We start from the raw sequence: 21,833 nt of genomic DNA on the forward strand, positions 1-21,833 counted from the left end.
ACTTGTGACATGCTGCTCTTCAGGGAAACGTTTAAGCTTAGACCACAACAGACCAGAAAGTTGCTGTGTGAATAGGCTGACAGTTGAAGGGAGTGAGTGACAGGGTGTGTGGGGACTTCCTTCTGGGACAGGGAGGAAACTAGGAACTATTAGGACAGGGGAATGTGTCCTGGAATGCTGAGGGGAGAGGTGCAGGTGCCACAATAGTAAAGAAACATCATGTTTTTCTGTACTTCCATCTAAGTTTTTTTTTTAATTTTTTTTTTAAATTTCTGAGAGAGAGACAGAGCATGAGTAGGGAAGGGCCAGAGAGAGAGGGAGACACAGAATCTGAAACAAGCTCCAGAGAATCCAAAGCAGGCTCCAGGCTCTGAGCTGTCAGCACAGAGCTGGATGTGGGGCTCGAACTCACGAACTGCGAGATCATGACCAGAGCCAAAGTCAGATGCTCAATTGACTGAGCCACCCAGGTGCCCCTGTACATCCATCTAGATACTTATTCTCAACTCTCAGATATTAATACAAGCCACTATTTCCTAATTGAATATAAATAAGACACTTGTTTGAAATAAGGAGTGAATCAGTCAGCCTTCTCCAGAATTCACCACAAAATGCTGTTTTCTTATGCTGCCTCCTTTGAAGGTCAGTTAGTGAAAGGTGGGACACACAGTTGCTAAGAATTTTGTTGAAAGAGACAAACACTATTCTCACATATAGCCGTCTGAAGAAAAATAAGAAAATATGAACCATACTTTTGGTCGTTACTCTACGGAAGATGCGTTGCTTGGTGCCATTCAAGTGCATGACTTTAGTTAGTATTCACAATATTCTGTTATAATTCTTAGCTCTGTTTCTGTTCCTGAATTATACACAGCTCACATTTGCTCTATGGATTTCCATTATTCACGTTGTGGTTACAGCTGATTTTAAACAATTTTTTGTTGCCTTAAATATGAAGACGATGCCTAACCCAGCTTCGCACTCTCATGTGAAGGAAGTCTGCTGGTCTTTTTTTTTTTAAGTTTACTTATTTATTTTGAGAGAGAGAGAATATGAGCACGGGTGGGGGAGGGGCAGAGAGAAGAGAGAGAATCTCAAGCAGGCTCTCTGCTGTCAGCCTGGCGCCCGACACCTGGCCCATCTAAGGAGCCTTGAGTTCATGACTTCAGCTGAAAACAAAAGTTGGACACTTAATTGAGCACCCAGGTGCCCCAAAAGACTGTCAGTCTTTATGTAATAATTGTGTTATTTGGGGACCCACCAAAGATGGCGATATTCAAAAAATTAGCAGAAATTACCAGTGAGTAACGTGAAAGAATTTTTATCGTATCAAACTCCCCTAGAAACTGAAACGTGCTATAAGGCTGCCGCAGCAAGCCAGTGTCCTAACGATCAGTGAAGTAACTTAATTAATAAAACCAGTAATTCTAGGGAGTATTGTTTTCTCAGTGGTAATAGATATTTTGGTGAAGGACTGAATTAATTATCTATTCCCGCCCAGTCGGTTCTTAAAGATGAGCAGCTTGCTGATGTACAAAGTATTAATAATCAAGACAGGATAAAAATTGTAACTAACTAAATGAGCTGTGATTCAAAATAAATATAATACTAGACACATTAGTATGATTTGCCAGCACATCAATTCCATGAAATCACTGAGAAATAGATCTATGGCATAAAAGGCAGAACGATGCACAGAAGAACTGCCCCACGTTATTTTCCAGATCGCACGCTGTATTCTTTTTCACTTCAGAGGCGCTAACTTCTCTTATTGAGGCTTTCAGGAATTCCAGTGTGGTTTCCTGCTTAGTAATTCCATCAAACGAACTCTCATGAAGTTCACGATGGTATCCATTTTTCTGTCGTAGCAGGCAGTTAGACCCACATCTTCCATGAATCCGCTGACATTCTTCTAAGCACGTGTATTTCCTTAAATACACTCAGCATCCTCTCTTGTTATCCTTCTACTGAATGGTCAGTATACCTGTTATCCTTCGTGGTTCTTCTCTCCCCTGCTGTGCCTTAGAATCAAGTGTAACTCTTTCGGTCACACTACACGGTCGTGCCCCATGACCGCCTCTGTTTCTGGCTTCCTGTTGCCATGTATGGACCTGTTCTACGGCATTTTTTAGAAAATCTAAGCTCGCCTATCCACTGACAATGGGCATTGGCACTTCCATGTGTATCAGTCAATGTAGAGGAGACTGACAGCTTTTATTTTTATTTCCTGACATTCTTCATTCTGCCATCAGTTGAGAGAATTCACTTCTCTCCCTGCTTCATTATAATATTAAGTATGATGATGGCTTTTAGGTTTCTATCCCTACAAAAATCAAAGGAACTGTATTTGTTATATCCCATGTCGTAAGATCAACGAACCACTTGTCTTAGAGGAAGACAGTTGTTACCTCTGATTTTAATAGAATCTGATGGGTAAATGAATCCTCTCATCCGGTTTTCCATCAAGTTGCACCATTAGACCTGATGTTACTCTTTATAAACACTTCCTACAGTAAACGTGAAATAAAAAAATAATACACTGCTTAAATATAAAGAATATATTTTATTATATTACCAAAACATAAGGGTACACATCAGATTACTTGAAAAAATTTAAATCTCATAAATATTTAAATAAATAAATAAATAAATACTTAAATAGATAAAAGGATATCAGCACTGTCATCGGTAAGTGGCTTGTGCTCGTAGAGGTGACATGATGTCCCTTATTACTCCTAAAACATTTGACAAGTTATTTCGTTTCATGTCACGACTACAGCAGAAATGAGTCCTTGACATGGCAGAACAGGTGGAAAGTGTGGTACGATTAGTCAGTGAGAATCATTTCCATGTTGAACAGGTCTCATTTCTCGCTCCTTAATCTTTTCTGCAAGGCTGTTGACGAATACAAGGATCTCATGATTTCTGCTCTGACGATCTCCCAGGCACAAGGGCTGTATTTCTTCTCTTGCAGGTAGAGGGAGAGTCTTTGGAAGTAGTTCCTCAGGATGGAGTCCTCGTTCGTGAGGGGAGCCTCTCCCTCCCCCACCTCCTGCACGACACAGGCTTCCAGGCGGGTCAGCTGCCGATCAAGTCCCGTGCAGAATTCCTCCAGGAGGGTGGTGTTCCAAGCAGCAGACGAGGACGCCTCTGTGCAGAAGAAGTGGAAGATCTTCTGGTTCGTCACGTGGGCCACCGAGAGGGCTTGGGCCTTGTGGGACTGGTCTCCACCAAACACGTCCTGGGGGAAGGCGAAGTCGTTTCTGTCCTTCTGGCAGGAGCTGGCAGGGAGTCTCCTCATTTGTCCCAGGAGCGTCAAGGCCCTCCTGTTCAGCAGGCCGTGGGTCTGAGGCAGGTCACAGCCCAGGGAGCAGACGGAGTTGCAGCCCAGCGCCACCAGGGCCACCAAGAAGGAAGAGGGCAGCGCCATTGGGGATCTTGCAGATGCTGTTGGCCCGGCTGGGGTGGGCGACTCTGTGACCCGTGGCTCTAGGTTCTCTGAACATCTTCCCTTGTGCGCACCTCCTAAATGGGAACACATGAGTTTCCATTTTCTGAATCTCCTCTTACTTCCTACTTTTGTTTTCTGGTTTTCATTTTGCATTCTCCAAATGGGTTCAGAGCAGTGCTTCTCAACCGTTTTATTTAATTATTGCCCCCTTTCCCCTGACCCCTGAGCCCTTTTAGATTTTTTTTGCTAATTGAACCCTTCATGAAATTTTAATGACACAGTTATACTCTATATCTATTTATGTACTCTCTCTCTATCTATCCTTTATACATAGAAAAAGAGAGTGCCAAACTTCCTTTTTGATCCAAGGCAGGGTTAAAATTGATAAAAATTTTAAGCTAAAAGCAAATTTAAAAGTTATTACCATTTTATTTATCTCTATAGCTAAGTTTGCAGAGCAAATGTTAACATATTTACATGTATAAATAGTAATGTATTAAGTTACATATTCAAATTAATAATTATACAAAGACAATAATAATATACATGTAATGATATACTTAAAACGTTTTTAAGAACTTCTAAAAACAATTGAAAAATTACAGTATTGTCTTAACATGTATTTTTAGGTCTTAACTTTTAATTGTGCTTCATATCAAAAAACAATTTTTAATTTCACTAGCAGCTAGATATTCATCAAGATATTCTCAACATTGATTTCTTTTCAGCAATTGACATAATTATAAATGAGTTGAATAACTTTAGTAGAATTAAATGATCAAATAGAAACTACTCGCATTTAGTTTTAGAGCCCAGTTCACGCTAAGGCTCCAACGTAAGCACTGTGGCGTCTTCTAAGGGAAGCCCACCTCTCACAACACAGCTTTGAAATCTAGCAAATGATGGAGGGAGAGTCCTCTGGTGATCCATCTACTGGATGTAAGTTTTATTGCTCTTAACATGCATACATTTTGTATAACGTCCATGAACTCAACATCAATACTTCACATAAGATACCCAAGAAACACCGAGAAGATACAAGGTGATGAGATAATAAATCCTAAGGAATAAGATTTGGTTGAATAGGGTTGATTTGAAGAGCAACGATCCATTGTAATACGTAAGATTTGTTCACTCTCCAGGAGCTAATTTTTGCACCGTTGGTAATGATATCGCCTATGAAAATAGGCAAGTAAGAAAACGTATTTGCAGGCGCCTGGGTGGCTCAGTTGGTTAAGCGTCTGACTCTTGGTTTCAGCGCAGGTCATGATCTCACATTTTGTGAGTTTGAGCCCCTCGTCGGGCTCTGCGCTGACAGTGCAGAGCCTGCTTGGGGCTCTCTCTTTCTCCCTGTCTCTCTATTCCTCCACGCTTGTGCTCCCTCTCTCTCTCAAAAGAGATAATCTTAAAAACCATATATATTCAATTTGAATTTTCTTTTATATTTGCATTTAATTTCAAATTTCCCAGAGGACTTTCAGAAGTCCCAAACCAGATCTATTCTTAAAAAAAAAGAAAAGAAAAGAAAGTTGTTTGTCCTAAATTCAGAAGTTTGTAAATATTGATTATTATCATGTGAAGAACTTTCTCTTTGCTCCCATCCTTAACTCTTTGGATTTTGCATAGGAAGTTACCCGGCCTAAGCCCTCCATAGACCAACTCTTTAAATGGAAGGTGTGTACCCATCTTGGACACACCAGCTCTTAGTCACGGACTCTGTTACATTCACTCTGTTGTCCTCAGCACCGGGCCCTGAATACTGGCTCAGTAAGTCACTTTTACTGCAGGCGTCTCACTGATTTTCTCCTCCTACCAGAAGGCACTCGTGAATGACCATGCTAGTTTGCTTCATCAGGGCCATAGGTGCTGAGACTGTAGGAGACGATGGCTGAAATTTCTGCTCTACTCTCCTGCTACCCACGTGGCCTACTGAGATTATTGCTGAAACCACTGGGATTTTATTTGCTTTCCTGCACACAGGGCTCTGGGATTCAGGCTGCCAAAACAGCACTATTTTCAGCCTTTGCCCAGCACGAGGAAGAACCCCCAGGTGTGGCCTCATCTCAAATCGCCCCTCAACGTGGTCATCACAGAAAACTAACCAGCCTGGTGTCCCACACAGCACAACACATCGAAACTCCAACTCTCCCGGATTCCCAGAGCTCACAGCCACCAGACCGTTGATCCCCAGACTTGGTGGTGGGTCTTTACCGAAGCGCCAACGATCAAGCCTTCACCCTGAGCTTCTCTGGAGACAACTCAGAAAGAACATGAACCATTAGCTGCATGCTCCTATCTCCGTCTATTTCTGTGGGAGAGTAGGCTCCGTTTCAGTTCGATATGTAGAATTCGGGGAGGGCAGGGTGGGTAATAATCAGAGCTTCCCTTCCGGTCAGAAAGCAAGGCTTTGGCTTCCTAATTCTTGGCGCCCTGTCCTTGCCTGCCAACCTGCCTCCTCACTCTTGTCCCTCGGCACGGCTGTGTTCTATCTTCTAAATGGCGGGCATGGAGCCTTTAAGGAGCCGCTATGGTCAGACTGTTTGGATGTTATCTGTTGAAGTCCTAACTCCAAAGTGATGGTATTAGGTGGTGGGGCCTTTGGAAGGTAGCGCGAGAACAAGAATATAGCCCTCATGATGGAATTGGGGCCTTTATAAGAGATACTCCACTCTTGGATTTCCAGGCTGTAGAACTGTGACCAATAAATTACTGTTTTTTAAAAATTTTTTTATTTTATTTTATATTTTATATTTTGAGAGAGAAAGAGACACAGACAGGGGTGAGTGGGAGAGAGACTGAGAGAGAGGGAGACACAGAATCTGAAGCAGGCTCCAGGCTCTGAGCTGTCAGCGCAGAGCCCGACGCGGGGCTCAAACTCACAAACCACGAGATCATGACCTGAGCCAAATCGGATGCCCAACTGGCTCAGCCACCCAAGCACCCCAATAAATTACTGCTTTTTACAAGCTACCCAGGGTATGCTATTTTTTTAAGGCAGCCCAAACAGATTGAGCCCTGACCTGCTCTGTTTTCTCCTTAGAATACCTCCCTCCAGGGGTCTGTAAAATACTTAAGGGGAGAGACATCATCTTAGCCGGCTGTTTTTCTAGGCACCCAGTCTGGTCCACATCATTTCCAGAGCACAATCAATATTCATGAGGAAAACAAGCATGGTAATTACAGGAGAAAGAATACTACCAACAGAGGCTACAGAGATATGAATCATGTGATTTGCAAGGACAATAGATCTGAAGATCCTATATGAATTCCTCACGGTCCTACAGGGAACTTATAATGGAATAGCCTGTGAGGCATTTAAAAACAAAACAATACAAGAAGAAGAAGAAGAAGAAGAAGAGAAGAATGAAAGAAATAAAAGAAAGAAAGAAAGAAAGAAAGAAAGAAAGAAAGAAAGAAAGAAGGAAAGAAAGAAAGAAGGAAAGAAAGAAAGAAAGAAAGATTTCTGTGTGTGGAAATTTCCTTCAAGTTTGTATTTTCAGTATTTAGAATATTAAGACGAGAATCACGGGCCTGGTCATCAATGGAAGACTCACTCTCCTCTTTTATTTCAGGGAGCCTCAAGTACCTGCAAGGAGCTACCTCATCATACCTTGCTCACCTCCCTCACATAATGATAACTGAATTTTACAAAGTGTTCCAAGACCTCATCTCCACCCTTATGGCCACTTTCCAACATCGGCCTCTGGCAATCGATTGCAATGCTTCTTTCAGTGGATCAATGATGCTGTCAAGTCTAAAGAGTGACATCCTTTGGATTGAATCTCCCCCCGGTTTAAACTGTGGAGTCAGACTTTGGGTCAGTCGTTTTGAGCTTTTCAAGAAAAAGTGTGCTGCCAACATATTGGCTATTGTTCCCCTTGAGAAAAGCATCAGTACTGGGGTGCCTTGGTGGCTCAGTCGGTTAAGCGGCTGACCTCGGCTCAGGGCATGATCTCGCAGTCCGTGAGTTCGAGCCCTGCATCAGGCTCTGTGCTGACAGCTCGGAGCCTGGAGCCTGTTTTAGATTCTGTGTCTCCTTGTCTCTGACCCTCCCCCATTCATGCTCTGTCTCTCTCTGTCTCAAAAATAAGTAAACGTAAAGAAAAAAAAAGCATCAGTACAAATAATGTAACAGTGAAAACTCACTTTCACTGGACTCCTCTCTTCCACAGTCACCAGAGTAGAGTCTGTTTCCCAGTGGACGCACTTGATATGGACACTTAGGCAGCCCATGAGAATACATTCGGACCAGACAAATGGTGGTGGAAGTGATACTGTCCTGTGGGGTCTAGCCTTGACCCTTGAAAACCTCCCATGTGATCTTCCATATTGTCTCCCTTTACAACTAACTGGAATAGACTCAAGCATCTCACACCCATTTGGAGTCCTGTGCTGAATATGGTCAAGTCACAGAATGGAAGGGCCTCGTGTCCTTGAGTCACTGTTTGAAGATGAGCCAACCAGAAGAGACATCTGAGCTGGAACTCCTGCACGGTTGTCTTCTAGTTTTCTATAGATCTGGTACAACAGCTGGCATTCACTTACTGACAAACGTCTTTCAGAAAATACTATCCCCAAACACCTCTCCACTTAAAATTTGGACTTTACATTTTGGAAATCGCAAATATGCCCCAAACCTTGATCAGATTTTAAAATTACATCACAAGATCATTTACTTATGGAAATAGATCATGTTCTTCTCCTAAACATGTCTTCTATACTATTTTTTTTTTTAAGTTCATGATTTTGGAGACCCTAGGTGGCTCAGTGGATGAAGCCTCCCACTCTTGGTCTCAGCTCAGGTCATGGTATCAGACTTGACTTCCAGGTCCCCCTCTGGCTCCGTGTGGGCAGGGCAGAGCTTACCTGAGATTCTCTCTCTCTCCTATTCTCTCTGCCCCTCCCCTGCTCCCGCTGTCTCTGTCTCTCTCAAAATAAATAAATAAACTTAATTTTTTTTTAAGTTCACGGTTTTGGTTTCAGATATTTCTCACCTGCTACCCAGGTAGAACGACTGTGTGTCTTTTCCTTCATATACAGATGGATGCTTTAGAAATACTTCTAGGGCACAATTCCCAAACACAGGCCGGGTTGTCTTCTTCCGGGGGCTCCAGGTGTTCCAGGCTGAGATCCAGGTTAGACAGGAGGGTAAGGAGGTGGGCGTCGCCCCTAGCAGCGCGGCTGTTGTCTGTGCTGAAGAGGCTGAGATCTGCTGGAGCATCTGATGGTGGAAACAGGTGGTTTGTGCCTTCTGCACTTGGGCGATATAGCCTCTTTCCCAAGGAAGTCTGAAACAGGAGGTTCTGTCATTCAGGCATGTGTGAGAGGGGCTCCTTTTCAACTGTCTCAAAAGTAGGAGGATGTCCCTGTTTCCTGGGCTCTGGAGCCAAGGCAGGTCTCCAGCAAGGGAGCAGGCAGGGATGCTGCCTAGCAAGGCCAACCACAGATCTGGGCCCTTGACGATTTCGGTGGTTCTCCAGGCGGCCGGCAGGTGGCGCTCGGCCGTCCTTTTCGGAAGTGGCTTTAGGGCAAAGAAGCTGTGACTTTGAAACAGAAAGCGGAGCGTCGGGGCAGCTTCTGGGCAGCTTCGGGGGACTCCAGGCTGAGCCCTTCCAAGAGCGCCAGGGCAAAGCGAGGGCTGAGGCGCTCTGGGCGCCAACTGTGTGCTGCTTTTATAGTCCCTGCAAAGCCCTGCTTCTCCCCGCCCTTAGCGCCTGGCGGGCACCTCCTCTATGCTTCCTCCGCCAGGAACATCCTCCACGGGGAGGGAGGCGTGGACCTTGAGTTTTCTGGGCTCCCTGTGTCCCGAACTCTCCTTTTGCGCCGAGAGTGCAGCCGGGCCATTTTTTCCAACAATCGTTTCCTAAACTAACTGGAGGCTCCGAACCCACGTGAGCGCGTTGAATCGCCCTGTCAGCCTAGGGTAGCGTGTGAGCCTGAGGCCGTGGCCGAGACCGGCTGGGACAGGATTGGGGGGTAAGAGGGTACGGAGGACAGGGCCCGAAGGCAGGAAGATGGGAGGGTGGGAGGAGGGGGCAATGGAGAGACGGGATGAGCGGACAGTGGGACGTTAGCGCGATGGGACGACGGGGTGATCAGGCGTCGGAATCAAGGGACAACGGCACTGTGGGACGATGGGACGATGGAGCGATGGGGCTATGGGACGATGGGACGATGGGACGATGGAGCGGTGGAGCGGTGGGACGATGGGGCGATGGGGCGATGGGACGATGGGACGATGGGCGATGGCGATGGGGCTTTGGGACGATGGGGCAATGGGACGATGGGACGATGGGCGATGGCGATGGGGCTTTGGGACGATGGGACTTTGGGACGATGGGACGATGGGACGATGGGGCGATGGCGATGGGGCTTTGGGACGATGGGGCTTTGGGACGATGGGACGATGGGACGATGGGGCGATGGCGATGGGGCTTTGGGACGATTGGGCGATGGGAGGATGGGACGATCGGACGATGGGCGATGGCGATGGGGCTTTGGGACGATGGGGCGATGGGACGATGGGGCGATGGAACGATGGGACGATGGGACGATGGGGCGATGGGACGATGGGACGATGGGGCGATGGTAAGTTGGGACGATGGGCAATGGGCGATGGGGCTTTGGGACGATGGGACGATGGGAGGATGGGACGATGGGAAGATGGGACGAAGGGACGATGGGGCGATGGAGCGATGGGACGGTGGAGCGATGGGACGGTGCGGCGGTGGGGCTTTGGGACGATGGGAGGATGGGGTGATGGGCGATGGGACGGTGGGACGGTGCGGCGGTGGGGCGATGGGAACATAGGACGATGGGGCGATGGGACGGTGGAGCGATGGGGCGGTGGGGCGATGGGACGGTGGGACGATGGGGCGATGGGCGATGGCGATGGGGTTTGGGACGATGGGGCGATGGGACGATGGGACGATGGGGTGATGGAGCGATGGGACGGTGGAGTGATGGGACGATGGGACGGTGGGAAGGTGCGGCGGTGGGGCGATGGGAACATGGGACGATGGGGCGATGGGACGGTGGAGCGATGGGGCGGTGGGGCGATGGGACGATGGGGCGATGGAAAGTTGGGACGATGGGACGATGGGCAATGGGCGATGGGGCTTTGGGACGATGGGACGATGGGAGGATGCGACGATGGGAAGATGGGACGAAGGGACGATGGGGCGATGGAGCGATGGGACGGTGGAGCGGTGGGGCGATGGGACGATGGGACGATGGGCGATGGCGATGGGGCTTTGGGACGATGGGGCGATGGGACGATGGGGCGATGGAAAGTTGGGACCATGGGACGATGGGCAATGGGCGATGGGGCTTTGGGACGATGGGAGGATGCGACGATGGGAATATGGGACGAAGGGACGATGGGGCGATGGAGCGATGGGACGGTGGAGCGGTGGGACTTGCGGCGGTGGGGCTATGGGAACATGGGCCGATGGGAGGATGGGCGATGGGGCGATGGGACGATGGAGCGATGGGACGATGGAGCCATGGGGCGATGGGACGATGGGGCGATGGGACGATGGGACGATGGGACGGTGGAGCGATGGGACGATGGGCCGATGGGACTATGGGGCGATGGGCCGATGGGGCGATGGGGCGATGGGGTGATGAGACGCGCCTGGACCAAAGCACGGATACAGTCGTGGGAGCCAGTCGCGCGCCGCCAGAATCTGGATGCTCTCTGTGAGGAAGTCAGGCGCCCAGTAGCCTTCTGCTGACTTCTAGCAACAGTGGCCAGCCTCGGAATCAAGGGACGACGGGACTGTGGGACGATGGGATGATGGGGCGATGGGCCGATGGGAGGATGGGCGATGGGACGATGGGACATGGGCCAATGGAGCGATGGGACGATGGAGCCATGGGGCGATGGGACGATGGGGCGATGGGACGATGGGACAGTGGAGCGATGGGATGATGGGCCGATGGGACTATGGGGCGATGGGACGATGGGGCTTTGGGACGATGGGGCAATGGGAAGAGGGGACGATGGGACGGTGGGACGATGGGCGATGGGGCTATGGGACGATGGGGCGATGGGGCGATGGGACGATGGGGCGATGGGGCGATGGGACGATGGGACGGTGGGACGATGGGCGATGGGGCTATGGGACGATGGGGCGATGGGACGATGGGGCTTTGGGACGATGGGCGATGGGAAGATGGGACGATGGGACGGTGGGACGATGGGCGATGGGGCTTTGGGACGATGGGGCGACGGGGCGATGGAATGATAGGAAGGTGGTGCGATGGGCGATGGGGCGATGGGACGATGGGACTATGGGACGATGGGCGAAGGGGCGATGGGACAGTGGGGCGATGGGATGATGGGAAGATGGGGCGATGGGACTATGGGATGATGGGAGATGGGGCGATGGGGCGATGGGAGGTGCCTGGACCAAAGCACGGATATAGTCGTGGGAGCCAGTCGCGCGCCGCCAGCATCTGGATGCTCTCTGTCAGAAGTCGGGCGCCCAGTAGCTTTCTGCTGACTTCTGGCAACATTGACCAGCGTCGGTATCAAGGGACGACGGGACTGTGGGACGATTGGGCGATGGGGCGATGGGACGATGGGACTATGGGGCGATGGGGCGATGGGACGCTCCTGGACCAAAGCGCTGATACAGTCGTGGGAGCCAGTCGCGCGCCGCCAGCATCTGGATGCTCTTTGTGAGGAAGTGTGGCGCCCACTAGCGTTCTGCTGACTTCTAGCAACATTGGCCACCCGGAAGTCGGTGCGCAGGCCTGAACAGATTGCACTTTGCAAAGGAGGAATTGAGAATCTCGCACAGCACTGTCGTCAACTGGGTCACCATGACGTATTTGATAGTAAATATTACATTAAAATATTAGACATAAGATAGTAAACATTCTCATATTAAGATATTCAACCGCTGTTTTCGTGAACTTTTTGCAGTGGGATTGAATGCATATTTACCGCAAAACCACAATTGAATATAACTTTGCTCTTCCACCATTGATGGAAACAAACTCAATATAGTGGAGATTACTTCTTCTTTGCAGTTGGTAGAACTGTACGTTTGACAATTTCTTGTGTCTCCCTGACAAACTTCATGTCATTTTTATTTAACTCCTGGTTAATGAAACATCTCTCCCAGTATTCCAACTTGACTCTATGGTTAAAGAGGAAGGGTGGTGTTGTGCACAAGCATTCAGCACATTTAGCAGGTGAGATCTTTGTATTTTCTTTGGCAAGAAATTCCTAGACTGAATGGAATTTGCCAAAATTTCATATGCACTGTGGCTCCTTTGAAGACTCAGGAACTTGCACGTGCAAGGTCAGTTCTCCTCTGTATTTAACATGTTGATATTTTGTACCACATGGATGTTCTGCATTAACTTACATTTTAAAGTATTGCATTAAGGTATTTATCTTGATTACTTAGACTTGGTGCCTCTTTATATTTAGTACTTGAAGGAAGTACTCACCTACTTTACCCAAATACTGACCCAAGAAATAGCTTTTGAATTAGGGCCATGAATTTCAATGGCTGAAAATCTAGGAATGTCCCATTTCTCATCACCCTCTCCTTCATAATTTTTAAAACTGGTCTCCTCGTTTCTACAAATTTTGTCTTCTCCACTGTGCCTTCAAACTATCACCAGAAGTGGTCTGAAGGTGAGTGAGCCTGAGGGAAGGAGCTCTGACCGCTTTATCCTATTCACAGAGCAGCCATTTCTGTCAGACAACTTTCAAGAGGCTGGTTCCCCGCAGAGACCTTCTTTGCGCTGTGAGATCTCTCTCCTTTATGTTCCAGGTACTGACCCCAGAGGGGAAACTTGGGCTCTGCTCCTTCACGGTCCTGCAGACACTGCCCTCTCCAGGAGTGTCCAGGGTGGGGGGAGGGGCCCCATGCACACCCCTGAGGGTGTTAAGGGAGCTGCACTGAAAGCTTGAGCTGGTTTGGCTGAGTGTGGACTCTACCCAGTATTGGATGTCCTACTAGCCCTGCAGGCAGCGACCATTTACTGCGGTCAGGTGGACTCTCATCTGTGATCAGCCTAAAATTTGCAAACTTTACCTCATTTAGTCTTTACACTTTCCTGTGTGACCACTACTAATGTCTCCACTTCTTTTTGAGGAGGAGATCAAAATCCGGTGTCATTTATCCTCCGGAGCCACAGGTGTCTTCAAAAGTGGGGCTTTCTGCTGCCCTCCAGTCCGTCCTCTTCCTCAGCTCTTAGTACGTGCCCTTAGCTGCACTGACTGTGCTGGTGCCTCATTAATCTGAACCATGTCTTTAATGTCTGCCTTCCTTGTTCCCTGGAGGGCAGTCACCATCCCTGTCTTGCCTTCTGTGAGACCACATGGCCACACACTGCCTTCCGCGTGTTGTGCAGGCGGCACCTTCTGGGGGACAGGATGCAGAGAACTCTGTGAGTTAACCCTTGAAGTTCACCTTTATGCCTCTATTATCTTCAGACTGTGTCAGAATATATGAGCCATGTCTCCTGTAAAGAGATAGGGGAGAACTCAAACTTAATGGAGAGCCCCTTACAAGGGAAATGCAGAGGGTTGGGGCAAGTTGTCTTCGAGTGCATTGGGAGAAGTGGAAGAATGGTACCTGGATCAAACCACTGAGCGTTCTTTTTAGAATTGAAAAACAGACATGGACGGAGAGTCGGGTTTTTACTTCAACCTGGGGTCTCATTTAGGTGAACGTATCCTATTGGACTGAGACTTCTATGATTTCCATGAGTGTGTTTGATCTGCAGCGTCACAATACAAAGGAAGTGTTGAGGTCATGACATGGTCTGAAGCCCTGACAAAAAGTGGAAAGAAGATCGGGATAAGAACCGAGGCGGCAGTCCCGGCCTAATGAAGAACCTCATGTGCAAGGTGTTCAGAGCAGCTGGGTAAAGTCTCCCCCAGGTGGACTTGTGCGTCATCACGCCTGCTTGGGGCCTGCCAGCCTCTTCATGATGACACTGGAGACGATGCTCTCCAGCTCTGTCAGCACCCTCCGCGGCGACCTGGCCCAGAACCGTGGCCTGCCCACGCTGGAGACCGTCACAGTTCTGCAGTATGTGGGGAGGATCGTCCTTGCTGTTGTGCCTGAAGGACTGAGAACATTTTCAGGTTTCCCCAGAAGCAGGTGCGTGGCAGCCGGTTCCAAAGAGCGCAGGCCACCTCTGTCTTCAGGAGATGATCCAACTTCACGACGATCCAGCACGAACCGCTGAAAGTGCTCACTGGACTCGATGAGAAGGTGGACGACCCGGTGAGTGTTCGGTGCAGGAGATGAGGAAGGAAAAGACCCTCCCGAGCAACGAGGACACCAGCCTGCCTGTGGGGAGCTAGTTGCAAAGAATCAGTCTTCTCTGGCAAGAAAGTACATAGCTGCCCTGCCCGGGACGTTGTCAGACTGGAAATTCAGAAGTGGAAATCAAGAAGTGCTTTCCCTGTATTAAGAAGCTCATCAGAACACCCGGGAAGTTGAAGAGGAGACTCGGACTCAACCTCCCACAACTGAGCTTGGGAGTTAAGATGGCAGACGGTGACCTTAGCTTGTCTACTCCCTCAAACACAGCTAGATAGTTATTACATCATTCTGAACACCAAAGATATCAACCGGAGGTCTGAATGACAAAAACTGCAAGACTACATATAGAAAAGGGACCACCTTTTGGAAGGCAGGAGGGGAGGAGGCTTTACTGGGAGAGCTATTGCCCTGGGCCTGGCCGGTGGGGAGGGAGCTGGCTTAAGGAGGCTATCGCCAAGTAGTATAAGCAAAATCCGACCTTTTAGCAGTCCACTACCTTGGGGGAAGAACATGGCTTACAGGTACTCAAGCAGTGAATAGAGGCAGAATCCCAGGAGAGACAGCATGGTCTCAGGATCCCTTGCTTCACAGAAAACGGGGTCTTGCCAACCACCCACAATTGAGTCTCATCAACGCCTAAGTGGCTTCCACTGGTGAATAGTCACCCAATTCAAAGATGTTTTTTCTTCCTTCAGCTGTAAACTGTGTTCAGTCATTTTTGACAGTTTCATTTTTTCAATAATACGGGGACTCTACTTTGGAATGGATAGACACTACATTTTTACATGTTTAAGAATTATAATTTATGCATTTATGCACAGCAAGTGTTGTATTTACAAAATGTACTTGTCATATTATTGTATGACCGGTTTTGTCTTCTGTGTTCATTTGCTTCAGGGATATGAAATCTAGCTGCAACGTTACATCTTACTCATAATGAGATCCAAGTGTGCTTAAATGCTTAAGGTGTCTTTAAATCCAAAGGGAACATAAACAGTTTGACTCATTTCATGGACTCATAAAGAAATATTTTGAAGTATCTCAGTAATTCACTTGTGTTGGTGAATGTGTTGGGAAATAAAACAAAAATATTATTTTCTTTAGTGAAACACTGTGGCAGAGAAGGCTAACCATAAGGAGTAAGTAATTACGTAGGAATCCTTTCTACAATGATGAAGGAGGTGCAGTGACACTCTCACAGATTATAGCAGCTGGAGCTGGTCCACTGGACTTAAAAGTTTCTTGGAGTGGGGCGCCTGGGTGGTGCAGTCGGTTAAGCGTCCGACTTCAGCCAGGTCACGATCTCGCGGTCCGGGAGTTCGAGCCCCGCGTCAGGCTCTGGGCTGATGGCTCAGAGCCCGGAGCCTGTTTCCGATTCTGTGTCTCCCTCTCTCTCTGCCCCTCCCCCGTTCATGCTCTGTCTCTCTCTGTCCCAAAAATAAATAAACGTTGAAAAAAAATTTTTTAAGTTTCTTGGAGAAATCATGTCTAATGATTGTTGATTCCATTTCAGCGATTGCATGAACTAGACACCAAAGTGAAAGATATTACAGAATCTTGTAATTTCACTTTCAACAACTAAGTAGTGAATACATCTTCTATCCGTGGGTGCTGCGGTGGGTGCCCGATACAACGAAATAGTAGACACACCGCCTGCTGTCACAGAGCTTCCAGTCTGGTGGTTCTGGGTCATTGAGCTTTCAAGTAATGTCATTCTGTGGCCAGGACAGGGAACGGACAGGACGCTGGGAGCACAAAGGAGCATGAAAGGGGCACTAACTCTACAAGCAGCATCTGCCAAGCTGGCATCCAAGGATCTGTAGGAGTTTGCCAAATAAATGCATGATGGTCAGTTCTGAACATGATCAGTGGAGATATTGTAGGAGCGCAGATAGAAATAAGAGTTTGGAGATGATGACTAATGCTGGTGATATGATTCTGGGCAAAGACGCACACCTGGAAGTCATATCTCAGAGATGACACTCAGAATTTTTTGGGAGGTTGAGTCTGTATGTGCAGAGAGGAAGGCACCCAGCATGGAATTTTGAGGAACACCCAGATTGCCCCAAGATGAGAGAAAATAGTCAACAGAGGAAAGAGCGGAGCAGGAGCAGAAAAGCAGAAGACAGTAGAGACACAGAAGCCACATGGAGGTCAGACTTGAAAGTGGAGGCGTGACCAAAGGGCTCAGATGTTTGGAAATGGCAGCCGGGGCTGGCTGACAGCAATCTCTGACCTCAGTAAGATGTGGTTTAGTGTCAACCTGGGCCGAGCAGTTTCAGGAGAACAGGGAGGCTGAAGCCACGTTACAGTCAGGGCAGGATGACCTGACCGCGAAGTGGGAACAGACACCGAAGAGAACTTCAAATAGTGGGTATGAACAGAATGACAGAAGCAAGATAATACCTACAGGTGGTTGTAGGGCTGGGATGAAGAAGATGAAAATGAGGCATATCTGATGCTCACTTTTTTTTACGTGGAAAGGAAAACACTGTCAGGAGACAGGAGAGGTCACTGATAAAGTATAAGCATCTTACTAGAGCCTTCTCTGCTGTGCGTCAAGGAAATCTGTCCAAAGCTAAGCATTCTGGAACTGTCCCTCTGTTTGGGGTCACAGAGGTTTTGCACCCAGGGGAAGGGCACCATGGTGAGGCTTGGGATGAGGGAGAGGGAGGCTCTCAAGCAGGGGAAGGTGGAAAAGTGAGTAGGGCCTTTATCAGTAACCCGACTCTGGGCTCAAACTCATGAACTGTGAGATCAGGACCCAAGTGAAAGTTGGGCACCCAACTGACTGAATCACCCGGGCACCCTGGACTTAGGTTTTAAGAAGAAAGAGACTCAACAAGTTGTCTTTGATAAGAATTTATTAAGACAAAATGCATATTTAATAAAATGAAAAGGTGAATACGTTTTATAGATTTTAACACAATGTAAAGACAAAAACCTTTATATGGAAATATAAATATAAATTAAGCAAAAGAATGAATGAATGAATAAATAAATAAATAAATAAATAATAAACAATAAATAACATCAGGGCAATCATCGCTTAAGGACTGATGATCCTGAAGCCGGATTTTTTTTTTAAACATATTCTTGCTTAATACTACTCACAAACTATTTGTGGAATTAAAGCCAATAAATTCTGTAATGAAGGCTGCAGTGAGAGTCTCTTGAAGTGAGCAGACATAGTGCAGGGTGATGTGGCACGTCAGGCAGTGAGAATCACTTCAAGGTGACCCCAGGTCTCCATCCTTGATGGCCAAGCTGTCTTGCAAGGTCGCCGAGGAGGACAAGGCTCTCATGATTTCCAGCCTGACAATTTCCCAGGCGCAGTCACTGTATCCCTCGTCCTCCAGGTAGACGCGGATGTCCTGGAAGTACCTCTTGATGGCCAGGGCAGGGCCGTGCATCCCCGGGCCGCGCTCTCCCTCGCCCGTGGCCTGCAGCAAGCAGGCGTCCAGGGCTTCCAGCTGCCGGTGGAGGCCAGAGCGGAGTCCGTGCAGCGGCGCGGGGCTCCAGGCCGCCGAGGAGCGCTCCGTGTGCAACAGGTTGAAGGTCTGCTGGAGCAGCTCCCGCAGGACGGCGGCGGCGGCCTGGGCCTCCCGGAGCTGGCCGCCCTCCAGCATCTCCCGGGGGAAGCGGAAGTCTTTTCTGGCCCGCAGGCACAAGAAAGGGGACAGTCTCCGCATCTGGCCCAGGAGCACCAAGTTGTCCCTGCTAACCTGCGCGTGGCTCCCAGGCAGGGCACAGCCCAGAGAGCCTCCAGGGCGGCAGGCGAGCAGCGCCAGGGCGGTCAGCAGAGGGCGCAGGAGAGCCATGGGGAAGCCGAGGGGGCTGCTGGCAGGGCTGAGCTGGGCGGCTGGGGACCTCGGGGCCCAGGTTCTCTGAGGACCAACTCGAAGCATGGCTCTTAAATACGGAACGCGGACAATTTCATTTTCTGAACATCCTCTCCACTTTTACTTCCTTTTTTTGTTTTCATTTATGCATTCTCCTTATTGTGTAAAAGATGTCATCAATCTAAAATACTACATTGGCAATGGAAGCTCTATTTCCCAGTAAACTTCTGATATGCCCATCCCAATGGATCCCAATGGATCCCAATGGAGAGAGGGATGCTCTCTCATCAAGTGAGGGAAGGTGGAAATGTGAGTAAGGACATGCGAATGCAGATGGACCAAACTTCCATTTCTCAAGCAGATCAGTTTCACACAAGCATGTTCATCAGTGCTGAGGATGTTAAAAATCTAAATTTAAAAGAAATAATATCCTCTTTCTGGTCTATTCAAGGATAATAGGAAAATAAATAAAAATAATTTTGTCCCTAGAATACTTACTTCCCTAGAAGAAGTAAGTATTCTTCATTTTAAAAAAATGACAGGAAAACTCAGGAATTAAGGAAAATATTTCAACACTGGAGATACTGAAATTCACTGGTACATGAAATCAAGCAAGTGGCTAATTTCACCGCCCTCTTTCTTACTGGATAGTGATGAAAAGAATGTTTGATGGAAATATTTACTCCAGGTCATGGTTAGGGAACAATTGGCATGGCCTCCAACATTTTTTTCAAAACCTGAAGAATGAAAATTATTTTTTAAATGTATTTGGGATGATTCCCTGGGAGAAACCAAACACCAGCATCTTCTTTCTTGTAGCTTCATCCTACTCCTTGGTGTTTCCTTCCTCATTATTACTCACGCCTTTTAGACGGGCCATCTTTCTCTTCTTTCTTGGATTCAGCACTGTTTTTCTTCCTGTGAGCACAGATATCAGGTCTTTAGAAGAAGAAGAAGAAGAAGAAGAAGAAGAAGAAGAAGAGAAAGAAAGAAAGAAAGAGGGGTCAAGAGGCCCTGGGTGGCTCAGTCAGTTAAACATCCAACTTCAGCTCAGGTCATGAACTTGTGGTTCATGAGTTCGAGCCCTGCGTCGGGCTCTGTGCAGACAGCTCAGAGCCTAGAGCCTGCTTCAGATGCTGTGTCTCCCTCTCTGTCTGCATTCCCCAGCTTGCTCTCTGTATCTCTCTCTCTCAAAAATAAACATTTTTTAAAAAATTAAAAAGAAAGAGGTTGAAAATAAGTACACATGACATTTCCTCTCTGTCCTATATGATTTGAACTTGAAATATTTAGGCACGATCTCAACTAGTGTATCAGAAGGGCTAAATGAATGATGCCACGTGCCTTCATTCTGGTGCTAATAAGAAAGCACCATGGACTGCGTCCTGTAAACAACAGCAATTTGTTTGACATGATTCTGGAGGCTGGAAGTCTAACGTCAGGGGGCCAGTGTGGTTGACTTGCCGTGGGAGCCCTTTTCTGGGCTACAGACGGCCATTTCTCTTTGTATCTTCACCCGGTGGAGAGCAGTCAGGGGAAGCAATCTCTCTTGTGACTCTATAAAGGCATTAATCCCTTTCATGAGGGCTCCTCCCTGCAGCTTCATCCCATCCCAATCATCTTCCAAAGACTCCACTTCCTAACACCATTACACCGAGGGGTAGGGTTTCAACATGAATTTGGGTACAAACATTCAGTGCATAACAAGATCCTCAAATATTGTGGTGATGGCAAAGTTTTACTAGAATAGTTTTTAATTTCCACATTTATTTGGAACAAAGCACATATTCTTTGATGCTGACTCCGTTTTCTTTTGGCACATTAATCCTAATTGTTGACTCATTAAATGTTACAGTGCTGCTCTCTGATCACGATCGCCAAGGACCTGCCAAATTCCACAGATTTCTTTCTTTCAGTCTTATCCAGAAGGATGGTGCTGCTGATGAGGACCGAATCTGCAAATTACGTTACCTCTTGTAAGGGATTCATTTAATCCTTTCAACATAGTTGTTGATATTATTATTTCCAAGTGCCTGCTAAGAGTTAGATAAATAAAACAATGTAATAAGTCAATGGTAAATCCCGTTTTAAACACCTGCTGTCTCACATTCCGAACGCCACCCCCTTATCCACGACATTAGACACCTGTGCAAACTGCATGCGTTGAACCATCACTTACTTTCTGGAAGGCCTACACATAGATGTTCCTTTATTGTCTCATACCTCCCTGATAACATGTTCTCTCTGTTCCTTAAATTGTCTTCCGCCTGCAAATATGTTCATGCACTGACCAAATAAAAAGGTGTCTTGTTTTGCATAATCAAAATTAAATGATCAATTGGCAGGGGCGCCTGGGTGGCGCAGTCGGTTAAGCATCCGACTTCAGCCAGGTCACGATCTCGCGGTCCGGGAGTTCGAGCCCCGCGTCAGGCTCTGGGCTGATGGCTCAGAGCCTGGAGCCTGTTTCCGATTCTGTGTCTCCCTCTCTCTCTGCCCCTCCCCCGTTCATGCTCTGTCTCTCTCTGTCCCAAAAATAAATAAACGTTGAAAAAAAAAATTTTTTTTTAAAATAAATGATCAATTGGCAATCATTTCTCAGAGCCTAACATACGCCCAACAAAAGTAATAATTCTATTAATAATTTTAAAATAACCATATTTAATGCACCCCAGATGTGGCTCATAGAGATTGCTTAGTTAATTCTCACCATAAATTTGGTAGATGCGTGAGACACAAGCCCATATGAGTCACAGCCCCTGCACCAGAGAGTGACTGATTACAAATATTTCAGTGACTCTTGCGTAGAAAAGACTGAACTACTGACTCTTACGGATCAAAAGAACAAATACATATGCTACCAATTTAGGCGAATAGGGGAAATGATAGGAAAAATATAAGATGATACATCCTAACAGGTAAAATGTGAGAAACGGAGCAGAGCAAAAGGACTGCCATTGGCAGAGAAACCAGGGAGTCAGAAATTCATGCTTCCCTGGGCCACGGAGACACCCCTCACTCAAGGCCCCCTAGGTGCGCCCCAACGGCCAGAAGGGGGCGCGTGAACTCACCATAACCTTCCAATTGGCGCCGCCCACTGTCAGCAGTATCAGCCCTCCTCCCCCCCAACCCCCCAACCCCCCACCGAGACGGCTCGAGGCTCGGGAACACGTGGGGATTCCGGTCCAGTGAACAGACCCTCCCTTGTCCGGCCTAACCGTCCAGGGGAAGCTGTGCTGCACT

General features: G+C 47.6%; 2 protein-coding genes across 2 annotated transcripts; both read right to left on the reverse strand.

Moving 5' to 3' along the window:
• Window positions 1-2,863: 2,863 nt before the first annotated feature.
• Window positions 2,864-3,445, reverse strand: LOC125150391 (interferon alpha-like). The gene has a single exon (XM_047830272.1). It carries the CDS (start codon window positions 3,428-3,430, stop codon window positions 2,864-2,866), a length of 567 nt encoding a protein of 188 aa, XP_047686228.1. The 5' UTR covers window positions 3,431-3,445.
• Window positions 3,446-17,948: 14,503 nt separating this feature from the next.
• LOC125150648 (interferon omega-1-like) lies at window positions 17,949-18,572 on the reverse strand. Its single transcript, XM_047830793.1, has one exon. It carries the CDS (start codon window positions 18,570-18,572, stop codon window positions 17,982-17,984), a length of 591 nt encoding a protein of 196 aa, XP_047686749.1. The 3' UTR covers window positions 17,949-17,981.
• Between the last annotated feature and the right edge of the window lie 3,261 nt (window positions 18,573-21,833).

This window comes from Prionailurus viverrinus, chromosome D4 (assembly GCF_022837055.1).
Source record: "Prionailurus viverrinus isolate Anna chromosome D4, UM_Priviv_1.0, whole genome shotgun sequence".
In the NCBI taxonomy this organism is placed as follows: domain Eukaryota; kingdom Metazoa; phylum Chordata; class Mammalia; order Carnivora; family Felidae; genus Prionailurus; species Prionailurus viverrinus.